Genomic DNA, 25,412 nt, shown 5'->3' on the forward strand with positions numbered 1-25,412 from the left:
CTATTTAATTTTTTTGTGCTTCCTTTTGAGAGAGATTTTCTACCAACTGACTAAGTCTGCTTAGAGCCATCTCATGTGCACCCAAAGCGCTCAGGATTAACGTCCTGTGGCTAATTCCAGCTGCAGTGATAACTGACAGCTGTTACCTCTGAGAGGCTAAAGGTAACGCTCTCTTAGAGCCCTTGCTGTTGGCAGAGGTGAAAACGTTTTTTCCTCTTCCAATTCTCCATTTCTCTTGGATTTCTTTTCTTTTTTTTTTTTTTTTGTCTTTTCTAGGGCCACACCCGCGGCATATGGACCTTCCCAGGCTAGGGGTCTAATTGGAGCTGTAGCTGCTGGCCTACACCAGAGCCACAGCAACACAGGATCCGAGTCTAATCTGCGAACTACACCACAGCTCATGGCAAGGCCGGATCCTTAACCCACTGAGTGAAGCCAGGGAATGAACCTACAACCTCATGGCTCCTGGTCAGATTCGTTAACCACTGAGCCATGACAGGAACTCCTCCTTGGATTTCTGATGGCAGTGGGAATATCCAAGCTTTCCAGGATAAATCCTCTCCTTTTATTCAGAGCATGTTCTCAGCCTCAACCCTGCTCCCCTTCCCCCCAATCTCCTCCACAAGTACATGATCCACAGAAGAAGCACAGAGAGGTCACAGCATAAAGGTCATCTCACCATTGTTTGGCTGACAGCCTAGCTTGGGAGTAGGGTACCAGGTCTGGTGGAGCATCTCTTGTTTTTTCCGCCCGGCTCATGTTAACATTTTTAATCAGGGATATGTTTCTGAGCTCCTGGCAACATCTTTGCTACATCTGGGGTCAAATGTTAACAGAGACTAATTCCACAATAGCAAACCATAGTGGGCCCTATTCAGGATATATGTACCCATTTCTGAATGTGACCTGACTAAAGAAGGTGGGCTACAGCTTACAACAGGAAGACAAAGGCCATTACTTATCAGAAGTGAGTGACAGATGGGCTGAAAGGCCTAGAACTTGAACCAAAGGAAGCCCAGTGCCTCTTGAGTACAAGATGCTGAGGGCAATAGTCAGGGCAAATGGTATACAGTCCTGATTTCTGATCCCTAGGCTAACCTCACAGCTACTCTCTGCAGCCCCCTCCATCTCTGTCACCATACCTGGACATGTCTCTGTTTCAGCAGTGTTTCATAGCGGTTGGATGGTGGGTATGGAATGATGACTCCATAATTCTTACATTCAGCTCTAAAACGTTTATCCAACAGGACACTGTAAGGGATAAAAGTGAAATAAGGCCAGTAAACATGACAGTGAATGGTGTTTAATCACTTAGCCACGTGTATTTCAAACCATGGGATCTACTTAGGAAGTATCTTCCGTACTTTAAAATTATTTTTTTCTGCTCTAGAGCATAGTCTTCACATTTTTTTCCCCAGCCAAACAAGCTCAATATGTGAAATGGAATGTCTAAGTTAAAGACAGGCAACACAGACAGTGAGCTGCTTTTTCCCTTTTATTCATTTACCGTAAAAGCAATTGAGGGCCTGCTTAGTAACATCCCAGGAAACATTCTAGGTATTGAGGATGCAAAGTTCCTGTTCTTATGGAGCTTACATTCCAGTGAAGAAAGACTGACAATACGCAAATAAGCAGAGGGATAAAATAATTTCAGACAACAGTGAATATCTGCATAGTGTTTACAGCACACCAGGCTTCCACATACACACGCGCACACAGTCATTTTTAATCTCACAGCAGCCCTGTGCATTAGATGTACTCTTATCATCATTCACACCGAGACCCGGACTGCTGAGTGGTAAGAGCTCCGAAAGAAGGAAACAGGATCACTTGGTGCGAGGAGGTCAGGAAAGTCTCTCTGAAGAGGTTCTGGGGGACAGAGATCTAAATGCTAAAAATGGAAAGAGCTGGAAGAAGAATCTCGCGGGCACGATTAGCTTGGTATGGGTAGAAAAACAAAAGATGGCCAGCCTAGACTTAGGGCAGGATATGCTGGGGAGCATGGTGCAGAAATGAATTTACAGAATTTGTCCAGTAGCCAGGACATGTGGGACGGCATAAACCACAATAAAGAGGTTAGATGTTTTGCAGATGTAACTGAAGCCATTGAAAGGTTTTAAGCAGAAAACAGACATCATCTAAATCTACACTGTTCATCACAGCAACCCCTCCCCAGGTGAGCCGACTGAGCACCTGAAGTGCGGCAGGTCCAGGCTGAGATGTGCTATTAGTGCAAATATGCACTAGAGTTTGAAGACATAGGGAAGAACAGGAAAATGATCCTTCTAATAATTTTTTACTGATGTTGAAATTATAGTATTTTGGATGTAATGGACTACCTTTGTGGTTGTGTTATATTTCTGACGGACAGCATCGATCTAGATCATCTGCTCCCTCCTGTGTTTTCTCTGACTCTTCCCAACCTCTTTCAGTCTCCCCCACCTTCCCACACTTTTGATAAGCCACAGAGCTTACAGAGCGGGGTTTAGATTAAGGGTTCCGTTTCAGATAAGGATATTCTGTAAACTAAACACGGAGGACCCAGGGTTTGACAAATCTGAGTCGGTTTACACAGACACTGGGCCAGCATATTTGACAGGAGCATGGTCTTAGGGAAGCTGAAAGCCCAGATCACTGTTAGAAAAACATGCAATTCAATCCAGATACTCCGGAAGTGACTCCTTGTGGAAGGCTGTATCCTCAGAGCTTTCGCTGAATCCCTAAGTATATGCTTTCTCTGCTTTCCATCATTAAGAGCCATTCACTTCATTTAATGCACATTCTGTGTTAACAGACTCTTGAACACCTGCATACCAGCCCCTTTCTGAAATACATCAGTGCAACTCCAGCTGTTGGAAGCAAAATGAAGCAAATATTTACTGTAGAAAGAAAAAAATAAGTAACAATCCTTGAAATCACTGGCTTGTACCATTTGAATTTCCAATAAGAAGGGAAATACTATGTGCTTGCGTGCGTGCGTGCGTGCGTGTGTGTGTGTATAGAGAGAGAGCGAGAGAGAGTTGTTTATCTTGACTGTGTGTGTGTGTGTGTGTGTGTGTGTGTGTGTGTGTGTGTGTGTGTAGAGAGAGAGAGAGAGAGAGTTGTTTATCTTGACCAGTACTCTCATGGGTTCCTTGAACCCAGGAATTCTCAGAGGTCTAAATCAACCCATACTGAAAATACCAATGAGCCTGTAACACTTGCTATGCCTCTTGCCAGACTTCTTCCCTGGCCTCCTATCTGGCCTTCACACATCCATTCTTGCTTATCTCTAATCCATTCTCTACATCGTAATGTTTTCAAAAGTTCAAACTTTTGAAAATAAAAATCAAATCAAGTCATTGTCATACTTTGGAAACCATCCCATGGCATTCCATTTCTCCTCGGATAAATGCCTACAGGCTGCAAACTTGGGCCCTGCTTTCCATGCAGCCTGCCTCGTCTGCAAGTGAGACATTTACATGGACTAATTCACATTAATCCTCTCTACATCCCTGTGAAGTAGGAGCAGGCATGTTATTACTACAATGCTTCTGCCACAGGGGATTTTGCACAAGTAGTTTCTTTTGTCTGCAATTTCCTATCCTATTCTTCACCTAGTTTTTCTCAACACCTATCAACTTTAGATATTACTTTCTCAGGATAGCCTTTCCAGTTACCCACCCCAAAGACTAATTCATAAATTCTACTAACTTTCCTTCATAGGAATCTCCCCATTGCTGTGTATTCATTAGATTTTTTAGTAATGTCTGTTTCCTCACTAGACTGTAAGCTCCATGAGTCATTTCACTGTAGCACGTGAGCTGCCTATTTTTCTTTCTTCTACATTCTAGCACCCAACTGGCCCATGGAATCCCTCAGATTTCCTTAGATGCTCCAGAAGAAGGGAGGTTTTGCAAGAGAGAAGCTTGTCTTGCAGGTAGCAATATTAGGAAGGTTTGCCGCACACAGCCCTGGGGCTCTCGTACCTGCCAGCCATGGCTTTGTAGTAAGCAAAGATCTGGTCCGCCAGCTTGTAGACAAACTGATCAAAACACAGGTTCACCTGGTGAAGAGGGAGCAGAAAATGTCAATGGTGACTATCTGGCTTTATTAAAGAAACTTGAAGAACTGAAGAGGGCAGATGGGTAAGGCTGCCTGCAGCATGTTACGGAGCAAGATGCTTTGAAGAAAAAAAAAAAAAAGAATATACTGTGGCCAAGTATGTTTGAGAAGTCTAGCCCCTTGCTCTCAAGGTCCTCAACTAGGCACAGAGAAGGCAAAATTCAAAAAGCTTCTGAGGAACTTCCCTCCTGACTGGTCCCCTCCTCTCTGTTAGGAGGAGCCTGCCACCTGCCCGGGGGGACCACAGACAGGGCTTCACATCCTGCAATTACACAAACCAGCCTCCTCATTTCTGCCAATAGACTACTCTCTTATCTTTTCTTTTCATTTTATTTTACCTTGCTTTGCAAACAAAGAAGTTGATGGTGATTGGAAATTTTAAAATGGTTTGCTAAAAATCTTTGGTTCTTAATGAACAAGAGACTGTCTTGCCTTTTCAGTGTTTTGTCATGTTGGTGGCAGAATATGATGCTCAGGTGAGGAAAAGGTCACCTCTGATAGAGAGGATGGAAAGTAAATCTTCCAGTGATGGCAAGAGCAGGGAATGGCTGAAGGCAGGATGTTAAAGAGATGGGCTGTGATTCCAGTAGGTAGCAGTCTAACTTCAAAGGAAATAGACTGGTGATTGATTCTTTTCGTACCAAACTCCCAGCTCCATGGGGTTAACTCTTTATTCAAAGACCTTTCATATCTTTTATTTTACACCCAAAGTGTTATCCTGAACATGCAAACACAGTGTTGTGTGCAGCACTGTCCTTATATACAGGTAACCAAGGCCTCTGCCCTGGACCTTGAGCTTCAGCGGTCCCAGGGGGCCCTCCTCCAGACAAAGAACCCAAAGGGTCCAGATAGGGGTGCCCACCTCAAGCTCCCCTTCTAGACCGAGTTTTGCATGTTCTTGCCCGAATAGCCTCAGCCCCTTCCAGGGCCTCTGTGCGCTCTTCCCTGGGTTCATTCCTGAGGGTGGGCTGCACGGCACCTGTGGGCAACACTAGGGCCTGGGCTTGGCTGAGGGGACATTGTTCATGGCAGGGGTGGGAGACAAAGCTTGGGTACCCACACAGAGGCCCTTCAGAACAGAGTCTGAAGATGGGAAGAGAAAGGGGGCAGGCCATGAGCGCGGGCGGGGGGTGGGGGGGAGTGTTTCCATTTATACTTCAGCCCCATGGCCTCCAATGTTACCCAGGGCTTGTCTGTATGCTTTTATTACATTTATTTTTAAAAAGTCACTTGGACACCTGAGACTCTATATTTTTTGTTTTCAGTCTATTGGAGAACGTGACTATCTAAAATTTTATCAGAAAATGAATGGACTTGTTGAAGCTGAGATGTAGTCAATTAACTTGTCTACAATTGATCTTCCTTCCTAAGTCTGTGCATTGCTCAGGAGACAAAGAGGATGGATTTGCATTAGGGTCCGTCAAGGTTTTCAACTCCCATGGCAACTGAAGATTTAGAAAGAAAGCAGCCTGTCTACTAGCCCATCACTGAAATACATACACTTTCAAACTAATTTGGTATTAATGTTTATCCTAAAGCATTCACATCTTTCCTTTATAAGAATGCCTTATACGTGTATGACAACTGGACTCATTCTATGTTTATATGACCCCATGTACTTAAGTGGACCAGAGACTCTCATTCCAATTTCCAGATGACAAAACTAAGATATATCACAGTCATTAGTGCTGTTGATTTCCTGTTTCTGGTCCTTGCAGGTCCATGGTAGGCTTGCCCTTCCTCACTCCTCTTTGAAAGGAGGCATGGCCATGCAACTTGCTTTGACCAATGACATGTCTCACTTCACAGGTGGAAGCTTTAAGTATCAGAGTACAATTCATCCTGACACTTCCTCCTGCCATGGCAACCAGTTAACATCCCAGATGGGTCCCAGCTTCAAGACTACATGGAACAGAGCCCGCAGCCAACCCATAATGGTAAAGTGAACCTTTAGTTTAAAACTACGAAGAATGTGTGATTGTTACTGCAGCATAACCTAGCCTTTCCTGACTATTACAGAAATAAAGCCACTGACTGACCATTGAATGGCTTCATAGGTAAGAGGATGGCTATTTCAGTCCTACCAGTGCTAGGATGTGACTCTCTAAGTGGCATGATGTTGGGATAATCCTACCTGACTACACCCAGTCTCAGATTTATTATCTGTAAAATAAATAGTAGCATACACTTCTTTAAGTTATCATGAAGATTATTTAAAATGTTCATAAAGTGCTTAGTATTGTGCCTGGCAGATGGTAAATATATAATAAAAATAGGTAGTATTACTGTTGTTATTATTATTAGCCAAGTAATCCAACTGCAAAAACCCATTAGAAAATTACCTTTACCCATGCAGTTCCATCAAATGCCAACCCTTAACATTTGAAAAAGAAATTCCGCCATCCTCCTGTAGGTCCCTTTGGTTGATCACAATGTTTATAAAGATCTGTCTCCAGAGCAAGTCACTGATCCCCCACGCTATGGTCTGAATGTTTGTGTCCCTCCAAAATTCTTATGTTAAAATCTGACCACCCCACCCCCAAAGGCGATGGAATTAGGAGGCGGGTCCTTTGGGAGGTGATGAAATCATAAGGATGGGAGCTTCATGAATGGGATTGGGGCTGTTCTGAAAAAAGATCCAGAGAGCTCTCTGGCCCCATCCAACATATGGGGACACAACGAGAAGTCTGGGACCCATGAGATGGGCCTCCCCTTGGCCATGCGGACACCCCGATCTCAGACTCCCAGCCTCCAGAACTGTGAGAAATACATTCCTGTTGTTTATAAGCCCACAGACCATGGCATTTTGTTACAGCAGCCAGAACGGACTAAGACCCCCCGACTTTGTGCCCACAGCTAGAGATCGGAAAAGTGCAGCGTCTTGGAACAAGATCATGAAAACAAAAGGAGAAGCAGTCACTTGCCTCAGCTTCGATCTCATCGTACAGGAACTGCTTCTTAAACTTGGTCAGAGCATAGTAGGCGCTGTCGTTGTACAGATCCAATGGGTAGAGGACGTACCTGAAGAGGGAAAAACCATGGCAGGTAGCTTACTAATGATCTCGCTTACAGCAGGCAGATTTCAACTTGTTCAGGAAATATGAAAAGCTGGGTGAACAAACTCAGAGGTAGGAAAAACAGACCCTTTCAGCATGCTACAAGGTTTGCAGCATCACTCTGTAATGACTTACTTAACAGTCTGCTCACAGAAATCAAAAGCCATGAATGTCCATAAATGCAAGGCCTGAGAAAATTCAGTCTGGGACTAAGAGAAATCTGGTGGCTGTTCAAAACATTAGCTTCCTGATTCCCTGAGATGATCGTCTTCCCAGCGTGGCTGTTATGAGACTGACAAAGCCTAGGAAGGGCAAGTGGGACTTCTGAACCTATCTGCAGGGCTGAGTCACATCTGGTGTGACCTGATCCTGGGTGGGGCACACTGCCTCTCCTGGAAAGTTCTGGAAAGAACAGGGTTCCCTGGGGCACAGGCTGTCCTCCACCTGCACACCAGGAACATGCTGGCCCAACCCTGCCTCTTACTCCATCATGGAAGGTTCTTTGGTTTCCAGGATATGGTCTGTGAGAATCCAGGGCATGGACATCTCAATAGGGAACTGGATCCGCCGGCCCATGGTTAACTCCAGGAAGAATTCTCGGAACCAGAGCTGGGAGAGGTCGCAACACTGCTGCAGGGCTTCTGGAAGCATGAGGGAAAACAGCCTTGGGTTACACATCAGAAGCACCAGAAGACCTTAATTCTTATTTTTTTAAACTTTATTTTTCTCTCACTGTGCTAGGTACCAAGCAGGTACCCTGAATATGACTTGATCAGTAGGTCCCACTCTGCTGAACTTAAAGGCCAGTCTAACGTCTATTGACAAGACAGTGTTTGTTAAGCTTCAGAGACAGTGGCAGTGCAGGGGTAGGGGGATGAGGTGGGCAGAGATGTTTTAGAGCTTTAGATGTTCTGAAAGTTTCCACCATGCCCTTACAAAGCCATCCTGAACATGCCAACTAAGTGTCAAAGTGCATCTGCTCTAAGTGTCAAGACAGATCCATGGGTGTCCCCTTCTAACTGGACTGCAGCTTCATGGACCCTTATGTGTGGTAATTCTGGATTGCTTCCTGCTCAGAGGCCTCCAGGGCCCTTCCCAGGCTGCTCTCCTGGAGAAGGGTAGACTGTTTCAGATCACTCTTTTCAATACCGAGAGACATTGTCCCAGGACCCTGGGATGCTGCTCTTGCTCCACTTCATTCCCCAACCCACCTGCACACACATCCTACCAACCGGAGAAATGGGGCGGGGGACACAGGACCCAGGTGCAGCCCAGGAGCCCCCTCTGCTAGGAGCAACAGGCATTAATTGGTTCAGATCTGCCACTTTATAGCAAAAGGCTGAACTGGCCCCTAGGTGGGTCTGCAATTATCACCTGCTTTTTTTTTTTTTTTTTTTTTTTTTTTTCTTTTAGGGTCACACCTGCAGCATATGGAAGTTCCCAGGCTAGGGGTCAAATCAGAACTACAGCTGCCAGCCTACACCACAGCCAAAGCAATGCCAGAGTCGAGTTGTACCTGCCACCTGCACCACAGCTCATGGCAATGTCAGATCCTTAACCCACTGAGCAAAGCCAGGAATCAAACCGGCATCCTCATGGATACTAATCGGGTTCATTACCTCTGAGCCACAATGTGAACTCCGTGTCACCTGTTTTGATCCCCCTTTACTAAGGACCTCATAACGAATTAGCCACAAGGATCTACCACATTTAGCTAAGTGAGAAGAGCTGGAGTGAGCTTGGCCTTTCCCAGGTTTCACTGGAAAGTGCCTTTTTCTTTGGTGGCAACCCCTGGCCTGATGACCCTAACAGCTCCGGTTCCTGGGCGCCCCCCACCCGACCCGACGGGGCGGCTCACCACTGATGTTGAGCAGGTGCGTGAAGAAGAAGGACTGCTTGTGGAAGTCCTCTATGGCGAGGACAATGGGCCCGTCCAGGCTGCTGCGCAGGGTCTTCTTGGAGCCACTTTTGTCTGCGATGAGCGATTCAAGCATGGTCCGCACCATGTACAGCTTGAAAAAGAGAGGAAGACGGGAAGGTCAGGGGTTGGCCTCCACCCAGGGGGAAAGGTTGCTTTGTGCTGTATTTCTATTCTTTTTGCTCGGCAGATATCTGCCCTTAAAAAGCACTGCCTTAGGAAGCAGCAGTTGAGGGTTGGAGACATAAAATCTGGAATGTGTAACCTTTAAGAGGGAGCTTGGCCAGCCTGGAGGGATGTTCTGCCCAGGTCTGGTGACATCCTTGGGTAGGAGGACCTGGTAATACCAGGTCTTTCAAGGCCCAGGTGCCTGCCTGTTCTGCTCGGCCAAGGGCGTGGGCATCAGAGGAGAACCTCATTCCACGTCACCCTGGAGTCACCACTCCCTGCTTTACTGGACAGCCATGGTGGCACCTTGGGTAGGGCACTGGACTCAGAGTCAGAAGACTGGGGTCCCAGGCCAACCACTGCCACTGACCTACTGTGTGACCTTGGGCAGCAATGTCCCACTCTGGGCCTCAGTTTTCTTATCTGCTAACATGAGGAGGTTGCACCAGAGGCTTTCTCCAACCAGTCCCTTTCAGCTCTAACATTCCGAGAAACTGTGAAATGGGGTAAGATCAGAACAAGCCCCCCACTACCTCAAGTTTCCGACCCTCGTGGCGGAGGGACAGTGCCCTCTGGGGGCACCAGCTGCATCGCACAGCCTGTCGAAACGCTGGGTGGAAAGCAGGCGAAGATGGGTACTTACACAGGAGGCCTACTAGACAATTAACTCCTGCTTACAGAGGGCCTTAAGTGCAAAAGGCGCAAGTGCTAATCTAGATCTTTCCACACCATGTGTCTTTGAATCTTAGGGCTGGAAGGGGCCGTGAGGAGCCAGGCTAGTCCATTCCTGCTGCCTCCTGGAGAAGTGTACCCAACCAACCCAGCCAGGCGGTGTTATACCAGGGATCGGCAGCCTCTTCGGCCCTGTGTGCCACCAGTGGGGTGAAACAAAGCCCGCGGGGACCACTGGCAGGCCTAAGACATAGATAGGAGAGAAGAGGAGGGAATGGGAGGGCAGGAGAGACAGGGAAGAGGGAGAGAGAGAAGAGAGAGAGAGAGAGAGAGAAAAGCAAGAGGTATTGTATACGGTGGGAAAGCCGCCACAACTGCTAGGGGCCACCTGCCGGCCACCTCTGAGATGCTCCAACCTCCCTCTGCCACCACGTCCATCCTGGCCGCCTCTGACCTGCCCTAGGACTTCACCCACTGTGCACCCCGCCTGGGCTGGCCAGCGCGGCCACAGAAAGGAGTGGCTTGCCGTCCCTGCCCCAGCACTTCCCTCGTGGTAAAGGAACCACGGGGCTACCGGACAGTCCACCCTCTGCAATCCTGCCAGCAGGCACGGCTGACCATCCCTAAGACTGGAGAGGCACAGCTCTGACGACTGCCTTGGGAGTCCTCTGAGAAAGGATTCCTCAGTCCAGTCTGTGTGGGTGTTGGTTCATCTGTATCCAGTTCTAACTATCTGAAAACCCCTTTCACCCCTAAGAGTGGAGACTGTTCCCCCCCACTTACTTTTATTGAACAAAGCATTTAATTCACAGGAACAGTCACCTCCCAGCTCTGCTACGCGCCACATCCACTCTGCTCCGAGAGCCCTAACAGAGCCCCGGGGTGGGAGTCAGGAGACCTGGTTCTCGTCCCACCTCCACCGAGACTCACCTTGTGACTTGAACAAGTCACTTCCCCTCTCTGAACCTCAGTTTCCCCATCTGTTAAATAGGGGAGGAACTAGTTGGGGACTAGTTTGCCTCTAAGGGCTATTCCAAGCTGACTGTCTAAGAGTCTATTAGGTGTGTCTGTGCCATCCTAACAGGACTTGGGGGTATTGGGGGGCTTAACTCTTGGTGATGCTCCCTCTTGTATTATCTTTATAAATACTCCTCTATCCCTCTCACCCCCGACCCCTCTCTCATTCTCTGTCTGTTGGCCCCCTCTCTCAGTCGCCTCCTTTTGCCTTGTCCTAGAAGAAACAGCCAGAAGCCCCTGCTCAGCCCCTTCAGGCCATTCTGGATTGGAAAGGTCGCTGGCCCTTGATACTACAGAGAAGAGTTGGAGAAGCTTCCTTGAGGGGTGCCACATCTCTTGAGCAGGCAAGATAAGTGCCAAGTGGTATGGGGGCCAGGGGAACCTATAATGACAGTGCTGAGAACACAGCTCGCCCAGTTCCCTCCCCGCCAGCTCCAGACACAGACACACACACAGTGAGAAGGGTCAGGGGTGGGCTTCAGACAGCTCAGCTCAGATGATTCAAGGTCTCGGATGTCCGACATGAGAGGGGGTTAAAGGTCATGTAAGCAGATTTTCCCAGTCTGTGGCTTCTGGGGCCTGTATGACCTTTAAAAGCTGGAATGGGTCCATATACTTTTTTCCAATACCTCAAAAAGCCTACCAGAAACTATTTATCCTTCAGTAGGAGGCAAGGATTTAACTAAGATGCCTTAGGTTCTTTACTTTTCATTTTTTTCTATAATTTTACAACTACTTTGGATAAGCCACAGGCAACCTCTTGTTCAAAAAGCTCTGGTTGGCAACTCTGAATATTTCTGATTATTAGACTTTCTTTAAGGGGTCAAGGGCTTTTGATACTTTTGATTTGGGGGAAATGTGAGGAGTAACAAAAGGGATGTTCTGTCAGTAACATGATCTCATCCAAAGTTTTCATTTAACAGAGAAGATAATCAGAGCTCAGAGAAGTCAAGACATTTGCCCAAGATCACACAGCGAGTCAGAGGCAAAACTTGGGAATTCCCAAGCTAGGATGTCACTACAGGGAAAGGCAGGGGGGGGTCAGGGTTCATTAGAAAGGGACAGGATAGCTACATACAGATTCTACTTTAAATTCCTCCTATACTTGGGAATCTGTACTTCACAGGCTAGGACAGCCAGTCCTGGTATTACCCCCATTTGCCAGATAGACAACTGAAGCACAAAGAGATTATGTAACGTGCCCGAGGTCACACAGGTATCTAGGACTAGAATCCAGGTCTCCTGAATCTTAAGCCAGTGGTCCTCCCTCTTATATCAAAACAAGATGGCAGAATAAGACTAGAGCAGCTGCCTGACCCTGCCTTTCCTACCTGAGGACCCCCAGCCCCACTGCCCCATGGTCCAGCCAGGATGACCTACCGGAGCCTGGCTGGCCTCTGAGTCAGCAGAGCGGGCCTGTGCCTGCAGCCACTTACCTGTGTGCTGGAGGGCCCCACGGCACGCCGAGGCACCTTGATGTCAAATCCACCTTTGGGGTCCTTCTCCCCTCTCAAGCATGGGTCGTTAGGGGGCTCTCGGCCCCCCTCCCAATCACAGATGGTTTTCCGAATTGCCTGCAGGACACTGGGGAAGGAAGAACCAGGACTCAGACCAGGTTTTGCTGTTGGAAGGTGGCACAGTAAGCCTGTTTCTAGAGTCCTGAGTCCCAGGACCATGTGCCTTCCAGCTCCTGGTGTGCTTGTGAAACATGCTCATTCCCGGGATGCTGGCTTAACAGATTTGCGATGCCTGCCTTTCACAAGTGCCCCCTGGTGCACTGGCTGCTGAGAACTCAGTTCTTGGCCCACATGGTGGGAGAGAAGCTGAAGGAAGCAGGATGGCCATTTTTCTTTTTGGTCATAGCAGAGTCTCATTAGTCCATTTCAATCTCTATATTTAACGCTTTCATAATAGCTTGTATTTGTTGCCTACTTACTCCACACTACTGTGTGCTTAGGTCTACTCGTGGATTATCTCATTTCATCATCCCAACAGCCTATGGAGTAGGTACCATCATTACCTACATTTCACAGATGAGGTTCAGCGAAGGTAGACAGAGCTGGATATGGGCTCCAAAACCAGAGATGGGGACTGACTTTATCCCAAAGGTCCAATATTGACCCTCAGAGGGCCTCCTGGAACTTTCTGGAACTTACTAGAAGAGTCCATGCATGCTCAGACACTTCCCTGGAAGCTGACTGAGCTGGAGAAGTCCTCTGTGGCCTGCACCCCGCACCTGAAAATGCTCGATGTGCCCTGAAAAAGGCTGTCTGAAGACCCACCTGATGAGGACGTTCTTCTTCTTCCGCACCGCCTGCCTGAGGGGCTCGCGCAGGGTCACCTGGGCAAAGTCCTGCAGGGCCGCGTAGATGGTGTTCCTGATGGCCTGGTTGAAGACACTCTCCATCCTGCCCATGAGCACCTGCAGACCTTTGATCATGGCGATCACCTGGCCAGGCAGAGGTCAAGGTCAGGCTCACCGTGCCTCGGAATACCGTCTGCCCATACCCTCACCACACCTCAGGGAGGGTGCTGGCAGAGACATCCAGAAGCACGAGGCCAGCTAGAGCTGCTCGGGTAGAATGGCTACTTGTGTGCTAGAATGGACGTCCGCATGCAGCTTCCTTGGTTCTGCTACAAAGCAAAGATGTCAGCCACACTGCCTGTGTGCTTCACGATCAGCTGATTTTCATTCTGGCACAAGTTTGCCATCTTGCTGCTAACTGGTCTGTGCCCTGCTGGACAAATGGCAGCTGGTTCATGGACCATGTTTTGAGTAGCACTCTGACTTTCAGAGGTTTCCTATCATGTACTCAGAGGCCATATCAAATAAAACGTGTGTTTTTTTAACTATAAAATTTTCTATAGAATTTTTACACTCTTTGCTTTTGAAATAATTTGGCCAGTAACTGCTGGAGTCCATAAAACAAGACTGCTAGAGAAGTCCTGTGGGGGAAGGCCTCTGCCCTTCTATTTACCTCCTCTTTAGCCTCTTGACTCACTTCTCGGTCTGCAGAGGTGGGAAAACAGGTGTCTGTAATATCTGCAAGGTGCCGTATCACCTGGACCTTGGTGCTCACTCAGGAGCTGTCTGCCTGTGGGTTGTGTCCTCTCTCTAGGTGACTGTCTTGTCCTTGTGATAAGCATCCCTTCCCCATCTCGAGGAAGGGAGCCAGACATTTATGCAGCTGCTTTGCTTGTTTACCGGTGCAAAGTTTAAGGGGATAGGGGAGAAATGGGAAGCCAGGTGTCGCCTTTGGGGAAGTATAAAGTATAAAGAGTATAAAGATCAGTTAGATCTAAGGGGAAATCTGCAACTTTGGGTTAGACAGAAATTTCTTATCTAGATAGAACACAAAAAAAATCACAAACCACAGAATAATAACTAAGTTGGGCTTTATCAAAACTGAAAACAGTTGCTCTTTAAAAAGCACCCCTAACAGAATGAAAAGGCAAAATCACTGATTAGAAAATATACTTGCCACACACATGCGATTAAGGACTTGTAGCTAGAATACATAAAGAGTTCTCACAATTCAATAACAAAAAAAGTCAGAAACCCAACTTTAGAAAGTAAGCAAAAGATTTCAACAGGTAATACTTCACAAAGAATGATGTAGGGAGAGCCAATAAGCACAAGAAAAGATGCTAAATATGATTTGTTTTCAGGAAAAGGCAAATTTAATGGCTAAGATTAAGCTGACAACACAAGGAATGCAAAGGTGTAACAGAATTCTCATATATAATTGGTGGGACTATAAAATAGTACACCCACTTTGGAAAACTGGCAGTTTCTTAAAATGAGAAATAAAAACCTATGTCCACACAAAGACTTACACCCAAATATTTAAAGCTACTCCGTTTTAGTTTTTTGGCGGCACCTGCAACATGTGGAAGCTCCTGGGCCAGGGACTGAACCTGCACTGCAGCTGTTAACCACAGCCACAGCAGCAACAATGCCAGATCCTTAACCCACTGAAACGCCAGAGAACTGCTAAAACAACTTTATATTGGCTAAAAGCTGGAAATGGCCCAATGTTTATGGACAATTGAATGGATATACAAATTATAGAATATCCAGCCAATGAAAAGGAACAAACTACTAATACACAAAACAATGTGGATGAATCTCAAAATTATTATGCTAGAGTGAAAAAAAAAAGCCATATGAACAAAATACTTACTGTATGATTCCACTTATATAAAATTCTAGAAAATGCAAAAAAATCTACAGTGGCAAAAAATGTGATTGTCTGGGGCCAAGGATGAGGAAAGGATGGATTGCAAATGGCATAAGAAGTTTTGAAGGGAAAATTGAAATGTTCTGTATACATATAACTGTCAAAACTTTTTGAATTATACACTTTAAATGGATTCACTTTACTGAATGTAAATTATACCTCAATAAAGCTGATAGTTTTTTTTTTTCAATGGAAAAAGATTTGTTAAGTTATTGATCAAAACCCTTGGAGTCACCAGTCTATCTGAGCTTAGAAGGTATGCTGTTTTGATTTTAAGCCTATGTTAAAAAGAATCTATTGTCAGGTTCTGAAATAAAGAATTTTGGATAGTACCATCATTTTTTACTTTTAAATCCTAGAAACAATTTCAAAAAGATAATCACTTTAAAGCTGATTGAAAAAACAACCATATCCTCATGGAGATAGCACATTCATGACACAAGAGAAGGGTGCTATTTCAAGAAAAAGGAACATTCAGAGAACAAGGGAGAGCTTTTGGACCTTAAAAGTATTACAGGGAAAATAAAAAATACTAATAGAATTGAAAACAGAATGTAAGGAAATATCCCATAAATAAGTGATGTGCAATAAGAGAGAAAAGGTAGGAAAATTACACACTAACTTCTGCATGTCCAACATCCGACAAACTTATTCAGGTAAACTTAAAATACTTCCTCTCAAAAAATGAAGGTTGACAAAACCTTCATTTGTGGAAATTGTTGATAGTGGTCTCACTGGTAGTATCAAGAAACTGATTTCCTTGTACTAAGTGCACTTTGTGTATTTCTAGTAAGATGATGTTCCAGAAAGTATTTGTCATTTCTGGCTTTTAAAAGGTGAAATATAAGCACATGGAAGTTCCTGGGCCAGCGATTGAATCTACAGCTGTGTTTCTAAATCTTTTTGAGCAAGGGAAGGAAAAGGTGTATGCATTTCATTGCTGACCTCAGGTTTCTTTCAGATTGTATTTATCAGTCTGTGTGTATATAGTATAAAGCATGAGCTGAAGGAGTTCTCGTCGTGACTCAGCAGTTTAAGAATCTGACTAGTATCTGAAGTTCCCATTGTGGCTCAGGGGTAACAAACCCGACTAGTACCCATGAGGATGGAAGTTAGATCCTGGGCCTTGCTCATTGGGTTAAGGATCTGGCGTTGCTGCAAGGCGAGGCATAGGATGAAGATGTCGCTTGGATCTCACATTGCCGTGGTTGTGGAGTAGGCCTGCAGCTGCAGCTCTGATTCAACCCCTAGCCTGGGAACTTCCATATGCCATAGGTGCAGCCATAAAAAAAGAAAAAAATAAAAAAAACCCTAAAAGAACGAGCTAAAGTAACTCTGCTGTATTTATGTCTATCCAACAGTCTTTGATTAAATAAAAAGGAAAATCATTTCTAAAAAAGGCAGAATAGAGAAAAGAGAGGAGGAAATTATCAAATTAAAATTCAAGAAAAATGTCCAGACCTACAGAGCATGCATTTCCACACTGCAATGGCATATTTATTGTTCCAAACAACGAATGCAAAAGGCCCTCATCATGATGCCTCCCAGAGAAACTTCAGAAAAACAGTGACAAAGAGATGAGTCTGTATAGCTCTACACAGTAAAATGAAAGCATAAAGTTAGACGCACATTTCCTGATTTCAAAGCTATAGTAATCAAAATGGTGTGATATAGAGAGACATATAGCTCAATGGAAGCAGAAGCACAGAAATAAACTCTTACATTTATAGTCAATTCATTTTTTTGTTTGTTTTTTTAGGGCCACACCCACAGCATATGGAGGTTCCCAGGCTAGGGGTCGAATCAAAGCTGTAGCCGCTGGCCTATGCCACAGCCACAGCAACGTCAGATCCAAGTTGTGTCTGTGACCTACACTGTAGCTCACAGCAACGGTGGATCCTTAACCCACTAAGCAAGGCCAGGGATCAAACCTGCACCCTTAGGGACACTAGTCAGATTCGTTTCCTCTGAGTCACAACAGGAACTCCATCAATTGATTTCTTGAGGGGGAACACCCAAGACACGGGGGAATTCCTGGGCCAGGGATCAAATCCGAGCCATAGCAGTGACCATGCTATATCCTTAACCTGCTGAGCCACCAGGGAACTCCCTAGCCAACTGACTTTTAACCAGGGTACCAAGACAATTCAATGGAGAAAGAATATTCTTTCCAACAACTGGTGCTGTGACAGCTGGATAGCCACATGCAGAAGAATGTAGTAGGGCCCCTACTCACACCATGTATAAAAATTAACTCAAAATGAACCAAAGACCTAAAAAATCTCATAAGAAAACATAGGAGTAAGTCTTTGAGATCTTGGATTAGGCAATGGTTTCTTAGATATGACACCAAAAGCACAAGTTGACAAAAGAAAAAATAAACTGGACTTCATCAAAATCAAAAGCTTTTGTGCTTCAAAGGATACTATCTAGAAAGTAAAGACAATAAAGAGAATGCTGGACAATTTTTTTCAAATTATAAGTCTGATAAAGGACTTTTACCCAGAGTGTATAAAAACTCTTATACCTCAAAAATAAAAAGACAAATAACCCAAATAAAAATGGGCAAAGAATCTGAACAGATGCTTCTCAAAGAAGCTATGCATATGGCCAATAAGCACATGAAAAGATGCTCAATATCATTCGTTATTATAAATATGCAAATCAAAACTACAATGAGAAACTACTTCACACAAACTAGGATGGCTAAAATAAAAAGATGAGTGATGACAAGGATATGAAGAAACTGCAACCTTTGCACACTGTGGGTGAAAATGTAAAATGGTGCAGCTGCTTTGGGAAACCAGTAAGCATGTAAATCAATGAAACTGGAACACACCCTTACATCATGCACAAAAATAAACTCAAATGGCTTAAAGACTTAAACATGAGACAACACACCATCAAACTCCTAGAAGAGAACACAGGCAAAACATTCTCTGACATCAACCTAACAACCGTCTCCTAAGGCAACAAAAATAAAAGCAAAAATAAACAAATGGGACCTGATCAAACTGACAAGCTTTTGCACAGCAAAGGAAACCACAAAAAAGAGGAAAAAAGACAACCTACAGAATGGTAGAAAACAGCTTCAAATGATGCAATTGACAAGAGCTTAATCTCTAAAACACACAACTTTTACACCTCAATAGCAAAAAAGCCAACAACCCAATGGAAAAATGGGCAAAAGATGTGAATAGACACTTATCTAAAGAAGACAAACAGATGGCCAACAAGCACATGAAAAAATGCTCAACATCACTGATTACTAGAGAAATGCAAATCAAAACTACTATTAGGTACCACCTCACACCTATCAGAACGGCCGTCATTAATAAGTACACAAATAACAAATGCTGGAGAGGGTGTGGAGAAAAGGGAATCCTCCTAAACTGCTTGTGGAAATGTAAATTGGTACAACCACTATGGAAAACAGTATGGAAGTACCTCAAAAAACTAAATATAGTTTACGACCCAGCAATCCCACTCTTGGGCATATATATGGACAAAACTTTCCTTGAAAAAGTCATATGCACCCATATGTTCATTGCAGCACTATTCACAATAGCCAAGACATGGAAACAACCTAAATGTCTATCAACAGATGAATGGATTAAGAAGATATGGTATATATACACAGTGGAATACTACTCAGCCATAAAAAAGAATAAAATAATGCCATTTGCAGCAATATGGATGGAACTAGAGACTCTCATACTAAGTGAAGTCAGAAAGATAAAGAAAAATACCATATGATATCACTTTTATCTGGAATCTAATATAGGGCACAAATGAACCTTTGCACAGAAAAGAAACTCATAGACTTAGAGAACAGACTTGTGGTTGCCAAGGAGGAGGGGGAAGGAGTGAGATGGACTGGGAATTTGGGGTTAACAGAAAAAAACTATTGCATTTGGAATGGATAAGCAAGGAGATCCTGCTGTATAGCATAGGGAACTACATCTAGTCACTGGTTATGGAGCATGATGGAGGATAATATGAGAAAAAGAATGTGTGTGTGTGTGTGTGTGTGTGTGTGTGTGTGTGTGTGTGTGTGACTGGGCCATTTTGTTGTGCAGAAGAAAATTGACAGAACACTGAAAACCAACTATAATGGAAAAAATAAAAATCATTTAAAAATAAATAAATACAAAAAAATTAAAAAAAAGAAAACCAGTAGGGCAGTTCCTCAAATCTTTAAACAGTTACCACATGATCCAGTAATTCTGCTTCTAGGTGTATATCCAAGAAAATGAAACATTTCCACACAAACACTTGTATATGAATCCACATATCAGTATTATCCATAATAGCCAAAAAGTTGACACAACCCAAATGTTCATCAATCTGTAAATTCTATAAACAAATGTGATACAGTCATACAATGGGATCTTATTTGATCCTAAAGGAATAAAGTACTGATGAACAGTATAACACGGGTGAACTGTGAAAACATCACGCTAAGTGGAAAAAGCCAGTCACATACTATATGTCTCCATTTATATAAAATTTCCAGAACAGGCAAATCAAGGGAGACAAAAGCAGATTTATGGTTGTCAGAGGCTGGTGGGGAAAGGAAGGAATGACAAGTGATTGCTAATGGGTATGGGTATACTTTTAGGACGACAAAAATCTTATAAAATCAGACAGCAGTAATGGTTTCGGAGCTCTGAATATATTAGAAATGACTGAACTGTGCACTTTAAAGGGTGAGTTTTATTATATGTAAATTGTATCTCAATAAAACTCATTAAAAATTATAGAGGAGAAAAGAACAAAGAATCAGGGATTATATCAGAACCCAATTTTTCAACAGCAACACTAAAAACTAGAAAACAAGGAAATAATATCTTCAAACTTCTGGGAAAAATTATTTACAATTAGAACCTCTGGATCTACATGAACCCATATGTCCACAGCAGCACTATTCACATAGCCAAGACATGGAAACAACCTAAATGCCCATCAACAGATGAATGGATTAAGAAGATGTGGTATATATATACATAATGGAATACTACTCAGCCACAAAAAGAATAAAATAATGGCACTTGCAGCAACATGGATGCAATACAGATTCTCATACTAAGTGAAGTAAGTCAGAAAGAGAAAAACAGATACCATATGATATCACTTACATGTGGAATCTAAAATGTGGCACAAATTAATCTATCTATACAACAGAAACAGACTCACAGTCACAGAGAAGAGACTTGTGATTGCCAAGGGGGGTGGGGAGGGGGGAATGGGATGCACTAGGAGTGGGTTAGTAGATGCAAACTATAACATTTAAAATGCATAAGCAGGGAGTTCCTGTCGTGGCTCAGTGGTTAATGAATCTGACTAGGAACCATGAAGTTGCGGGTTCGATCCCTGCCCTTGCTCAGTGGGTTAAGGATCCGGCATTGCTGTGAGCTGTGGTGTCACAGATGCAGCTCAGATCCCACATTGCTGTGGCTCTGGCGTAGGCCGGTGGCTACACCTTCGATTCAACCCCTAGCCTGGGAACCTCCATATGCTGCTGGACTGGCCCAAGAAATGGCAAAAGACAAAAAAATAAAAAAATAAAAAATGAATAAATAAAATGGGTAAGCAATGAGATCCTACTGCACAGCACAGGAACTATATCCAATCTCTTGGGATAGAACATCATGGAAGATAGTATGAGACAATAATGTACATATATGTATGACTGGGTCACTACATCATATGCAGTAATTGGCACAACACTCTAAATTAACTATACTTTAATAAAAAATAAACAAATAAAAAACTCTGTATCTAGCCACTCATTATGACTGAAGTTAGAAGTAAATATTTTCAGATGTTCAAGATCTCAAAAATACCCAACATAGGTTCACCACAATATATAAGGCAACTGCTAACAACCTTAAAAGGAGAAATCGACAATAACACAATAATAGTGGGGGACTTTAACACCCCACCTACAGCAATGGACAGATCAATCTGACAGAAAATCAATAAGGAAACACAGGCCCTGAATGATGCATTAAACCAGATGGACTTAATACATAATTATAACACATTCCATCCAAAAGCAACAGAATACACATTCTTCTCAAGTGCACATGGAACATTCTCTAAGATTGATCATATCCTGGGTTACAAATCCAACCTCGGTAACTTTAGGAAAATTGAAATCATATCAAGCATCTTTTCCAACCACAACACTATTCAACTGGAAATCAACAAGAAAAAAACTGCAAAAAACACAAACACGTGGAGACTAAACAACATGCTACTAAACAACCAATGGATCACTGAAGAAATCAAAGAGGAAATTAAAAAATACCTAGAAGCAAATGACAACAAAGATACAACACTCCAAAACGTATGGGATGCAGCAAAAGCCGTTCTAAGAGGAAAGTTTATAGCAATACAAGCCCACCTCAGAAAACAAGAAAAAGCTCAAATCAACAAGCTAACTTTACATCTAAAGCAGCTCGAGAGAGAAGAACAGACAAGACCTAAAGTTAGTAGAAGGAAAGAAATCATAAAGATCAGAGCTGAAATCAATGAAATAGAAACAAAGAAAACCATAGAAAAGATCAATGAAATGAAAAGCTGGTTCTTTGAAAAGATCAACAAAATTGATAACCCCCTAGCCAGACTTATCAAGCAAAAAAGAGAGAGGACTCAAATCAATAAAATTAGAAATGAAAAAGGAGAAGTAACAACAGACATCACAGAAATACAAAGGATCATAAGAGACTACTTACTATATGCAACTATATGCCAATAAAATGGAAAACCTAGAAGAAATGGACAAATTCTTAGAAAAGTACAATCTTCCAAGACTAAACCAAGATGAAATAGAAAAGATGAATGGACCCATCACAAGAACTGAAATTGAAACTGTGATTAAAAAATTTCCAACAAACAAAACTCCAGGACCAGATGGCTTCACAGGTGAATTCTAGCAAACATTTAGAGAAGAGCTAATACCTCTCCTTCTGAAACTATTCCAAAAAATTGCAGAGGAAGGGATACTCCCAAACTCATTCTATGGGGCCACCATCATCCTGTACCAAAACCAGACAAAGATACCACAAGAAAAGAAAACTACAGGCCGATTTCAATGATGAACATGGAAGCAAAAATCCTCAACAAAATACGAGCAAACCACATCCAACAATACATTAAAAAGATTGTACGTCATGATCAAGTGGGATTTATCCAGGGATGCAAGGGTTCTTCAATATCCGCAAATCCATCAGTGTGATACACCACATGAACAAACTGAAGAATAAAAACCATATGATCCTCTCAATAGATGCAGAAAAAGCCTTTGACAAAATCCAACACCTGTTTCTGATAAAAGCACTTCAGAAAGTGGGCATAAAAGGAACCTACCTCAACATGGTAAAGGCCACATACGACAAACCCACAGCAAACATCATTCTCAAAGGTGAAGAGCTGAAAGAATTCCCACTGAGGGAGTTCCTGTTGTGGCGCAGTGGTTAACGAATCTGACTAGGAACCATGAGGTTGCGGGTTCGGTCCCTGCCTTTGCTCAGTGGGTTGACGATCCGGCATTGCCGTGAGCTGTGGTGTAGGTTGCAGACGTGGCTCGGATCCCACGTTGCTGTGGCTCTGGCATAGGCCAGTGGCTACAGCTCCGATTGGACCCCTAGCCCGGGAACCTCCACATGCCACGGGAGTGGCCCAAAGAAATAGCAAAAAAACAAAAACAAACAAACAAAAAAAAGAATTCCCACTGAGATCAGAAACAAGACAAGGATGTCCTCTCTTGCCACTACTCTTCAACATAGTTCTGGAAGTCCTAGCCACAGCAATCAGAGAAGTAAAAGAAATAAAAGGAATCCAAATTGGAAAGGAAGAAGTAAAACTATCACTATTTGCAGATGACATGATACTATACCTAGAAAATCATAAAGACGCTACCAGAAAACTGTTAGAGCCCATCTATGAATTTGGCAAAGTCGCAGGATACAAAATTAATACACAGAAATCAACCGCATTTCTATACACTAACAATGAAAGATCAGAAAGAAAAATTATGGAGGCAATCCCATTTACCATCACATCCAAAAGAATCAAATACCTAGGAGTCAACCTACCTAAAGAGACAAAAGACCTGTACTCTGAAAACTATAAGACACTGATGAAAGAAATCAAAGATGACACAAATAGATGGAAAGATATACCATGCTCGTGGATTAGAAGAGTGAATATTATCGAAATGACTATACTACCTAAGGCAATCTACAGATTCAATGCAATCCCTATCAAATTACCAAGGACATTTTTCACAGAACTCAAACAAAATATTTTAAAGTTTGTTTGGAAGCACAACAGACCCAGAATAGCCAAAACATCATGAAAAAGAAAAATGGAGCTGGAGGAATCAGGCTCCCGGACTTCAGACTATACTACAAAGCAACAATCATCAAAACCATATGGTACTGGCACAAAGACAGAAATATAGATCAATGGAACAGGATAGAAAGCCCAGAATTCAACCCATGTACCTACAGCCAACTCATCTATGACAAAGGAGGCAAGAATATACAATGGAGGAGTTCCTGTCGTGGCGCAGTGGTTAACGAATCCGACTAGGAACCATGAGGTTGCGGGTTCGGTCCCTGCCCTTGCTCAGTGGGTTAAGGATCCGGCGTTGCCGTGAGCTATGGTGTAGGTTGCAGACACGGCTCGGATCCCGCGTTGCTGTGGCTCTGGCGTAGGCCGGTGGCTACAGCTCCGATTCAACCCCTGGCCTGGGAATCTCCATATGCTGCGGGAGCGGCCCAAGAAATAGCAACAACAACAACAAAAAGACAAAAGACAAAAAAAAAAAAAAAAAAAAAAAAAGAATATACAATGGAGAAAGGACAGCTTTTTCAATAAGTGGTGCTGAGAAAACTGGACAGCCACATGGAAAAGAATGAAATTAGAACACTCCCTAACACCATACACAAAAATAAACTCCAAATAGATTAAAGACCTAGATATAAGACCAGACACCATCAAACTCTTAGAGGAAAACATAGGCCAAACACTCTGACATAAACGACAGCAACATCTTCTCAGATCCACCTCTTAAGAGTATTGACAATAAAAACAAAAATAAACAAATGGGACCTGATCAAACTCCAAAGTTTCTGCACGGCAAAGGAAACCCTAAACAAAGCAAAAAGACAACCCACAGAATGGGAGAAAATCTTTGTAAGTGAATCAACTGATAAGGGCTTGATCTCCAAAATTTACAAACAACTTCTGCAGCTCCATACCAAAAAAAAAACCAAACAACCCCATCAAAAAATAGGCAGAAGATCTAAACAGACAATTCTCCAAAGAAGACATACAGGGAGTTCCCGTCTGGCGCAGTGGTTAATGAATCCAACTAGGAACCATGAGGTTGCGGGTTCGGTCCCTGCCCTTGCTCAGTGGGTTAACAATCCGGCGTTGCCGTGAGCTGTGGTGTAGGTTGCAGACACGGCTCGGATCCCGCGTTGCTGTGGCTCCGGCGTAGGCTGGTGGCTACAGCTCAGATTAGACCCCTAGCCTGGGAACCTCCATATGCCACGGGAGCGGCCCAAGAAATAGCAACAACAACAACAACAAAAGACAAAAGACAAAAAAAAAAAAGAAGACATACAGATGGCCGAGAAACACATGAAAAGATGTTCAACATCACTCATTATTAGAGAAATGCAAATCAAAACCACAATGAGGTACCACCTTACACCAGCCAGAATGGCCATCATCCAAAAGTCTACAAACAATAAGTGCTAGAGAGGGTGTGGAGAAAAAGGAACCCTAGTACACTGTTGGTGGGATTGTAAAGTGATGCAACCACTGTGGAAAGCAGTATGGAGATGCCTCAGAAAACTAAACATAGAACTACCATTTGATCCAGCAATCCCACTCCTGGGCATCTATCCAGAGAAAACCACGATTCACAAAGACACATGTACTCCAATGTTCATTGCAGCACTGTTTGCAATACCCAAGACATGGAAACAACCTAAATGTCCATCGACAGAGGAGTGGATCCAGAAGAGGTGGCACATATACACAATGGAATATTACTCAGCCATTAAAATGAACGAAATAACAGCATTCTTAGCAACATGGATGGACCTAGAAACTATCATGCTAAGTGAAGTCAGCCACACAATGAGACACCAACATCAAATGCTTTCACTGACATGTGGAATCTGAAAAAAGGACAGACGGAACTTCTTTGCAGAA

At 43.6% G+C, this 25,412-nt stretch overlaps 1 protein-coding gene across 11 annotated transcripts in view; it reads right to left on the reverse strand.

The window, feature by feature from the left end:
* CYFIP2 (cytoplasmic FMR1 interacting protein 2) overlaps positions 1 to 25,412 on the reverse strand; it is a 148,657-nt gene that overhangs the window by 70,708 nt on the left and 52,537 nt on the right. For 7 of the 11 annotated variants that reach the window (XR_014830982.1, XR_014830983.1, XM_021076694.2 and 4 more), the window contains exons 14-20: positions 13,218 to 13,384; positions 12,372 to 12,519; positions 9,019 to 9,172; positions 7,645 to 7,801; positions 7,029 to 7,125; positions 3,969 to 4,045; positions 1,143 to 1,251 (exon numbers count right to left, since the gene is read on the reverse strand). Coding sequence is in view for 9 of the 11 variants with exons in the window: in XM_021076694.2 (XP_020932353.1) it covers positions 1,143 to 1,251; positions 3,969 to 4,045; positions 7,029 to 7,125; positions 7,645 to 7,801; positions 9,019 to 9,172; positions 12,372 to 12,519; positions 13,218 to 13,384 (909 nt within the window). In the remaining 2 variants the exon portion in view is untranslated. Of the gene's footprint in view, positions 1 to 1,142; positions 1,252 to 3,968; positions 4,046 to 7,028; positions 7,126 to 7,644; positions 7,802 to 9,018; positions 9,173 to 10,086; positions 10,162 to 12,371; positions 12,520 to 13,217; positions 13,385 to 25,412 lie in introns of all 11 variants that reach the window. The other 4 variants (XM_021076692.2, XM_021076693.2, XM_085001885.1 and 1 more) reach the window with 1 other exon arrangement.

Source organism: Sus scrofa, chromosome 16 (genome assembly GCF_054392235.1).
Source record: "Sus scrofa isolate SSC_HxYL_T2T_F1_AM1 chromosome 16, Sscrofa_HxYL_maternal_Yorkshire_Landrace_v2.0, whole genome shotgun sequence".
In the NCBI taxonomy this organism is placed as follows: Eukaryota; Metazoa; Chordata; class Mammalia; order Artiodactyla; family Suidae; genus Sus; species Sus scrofa.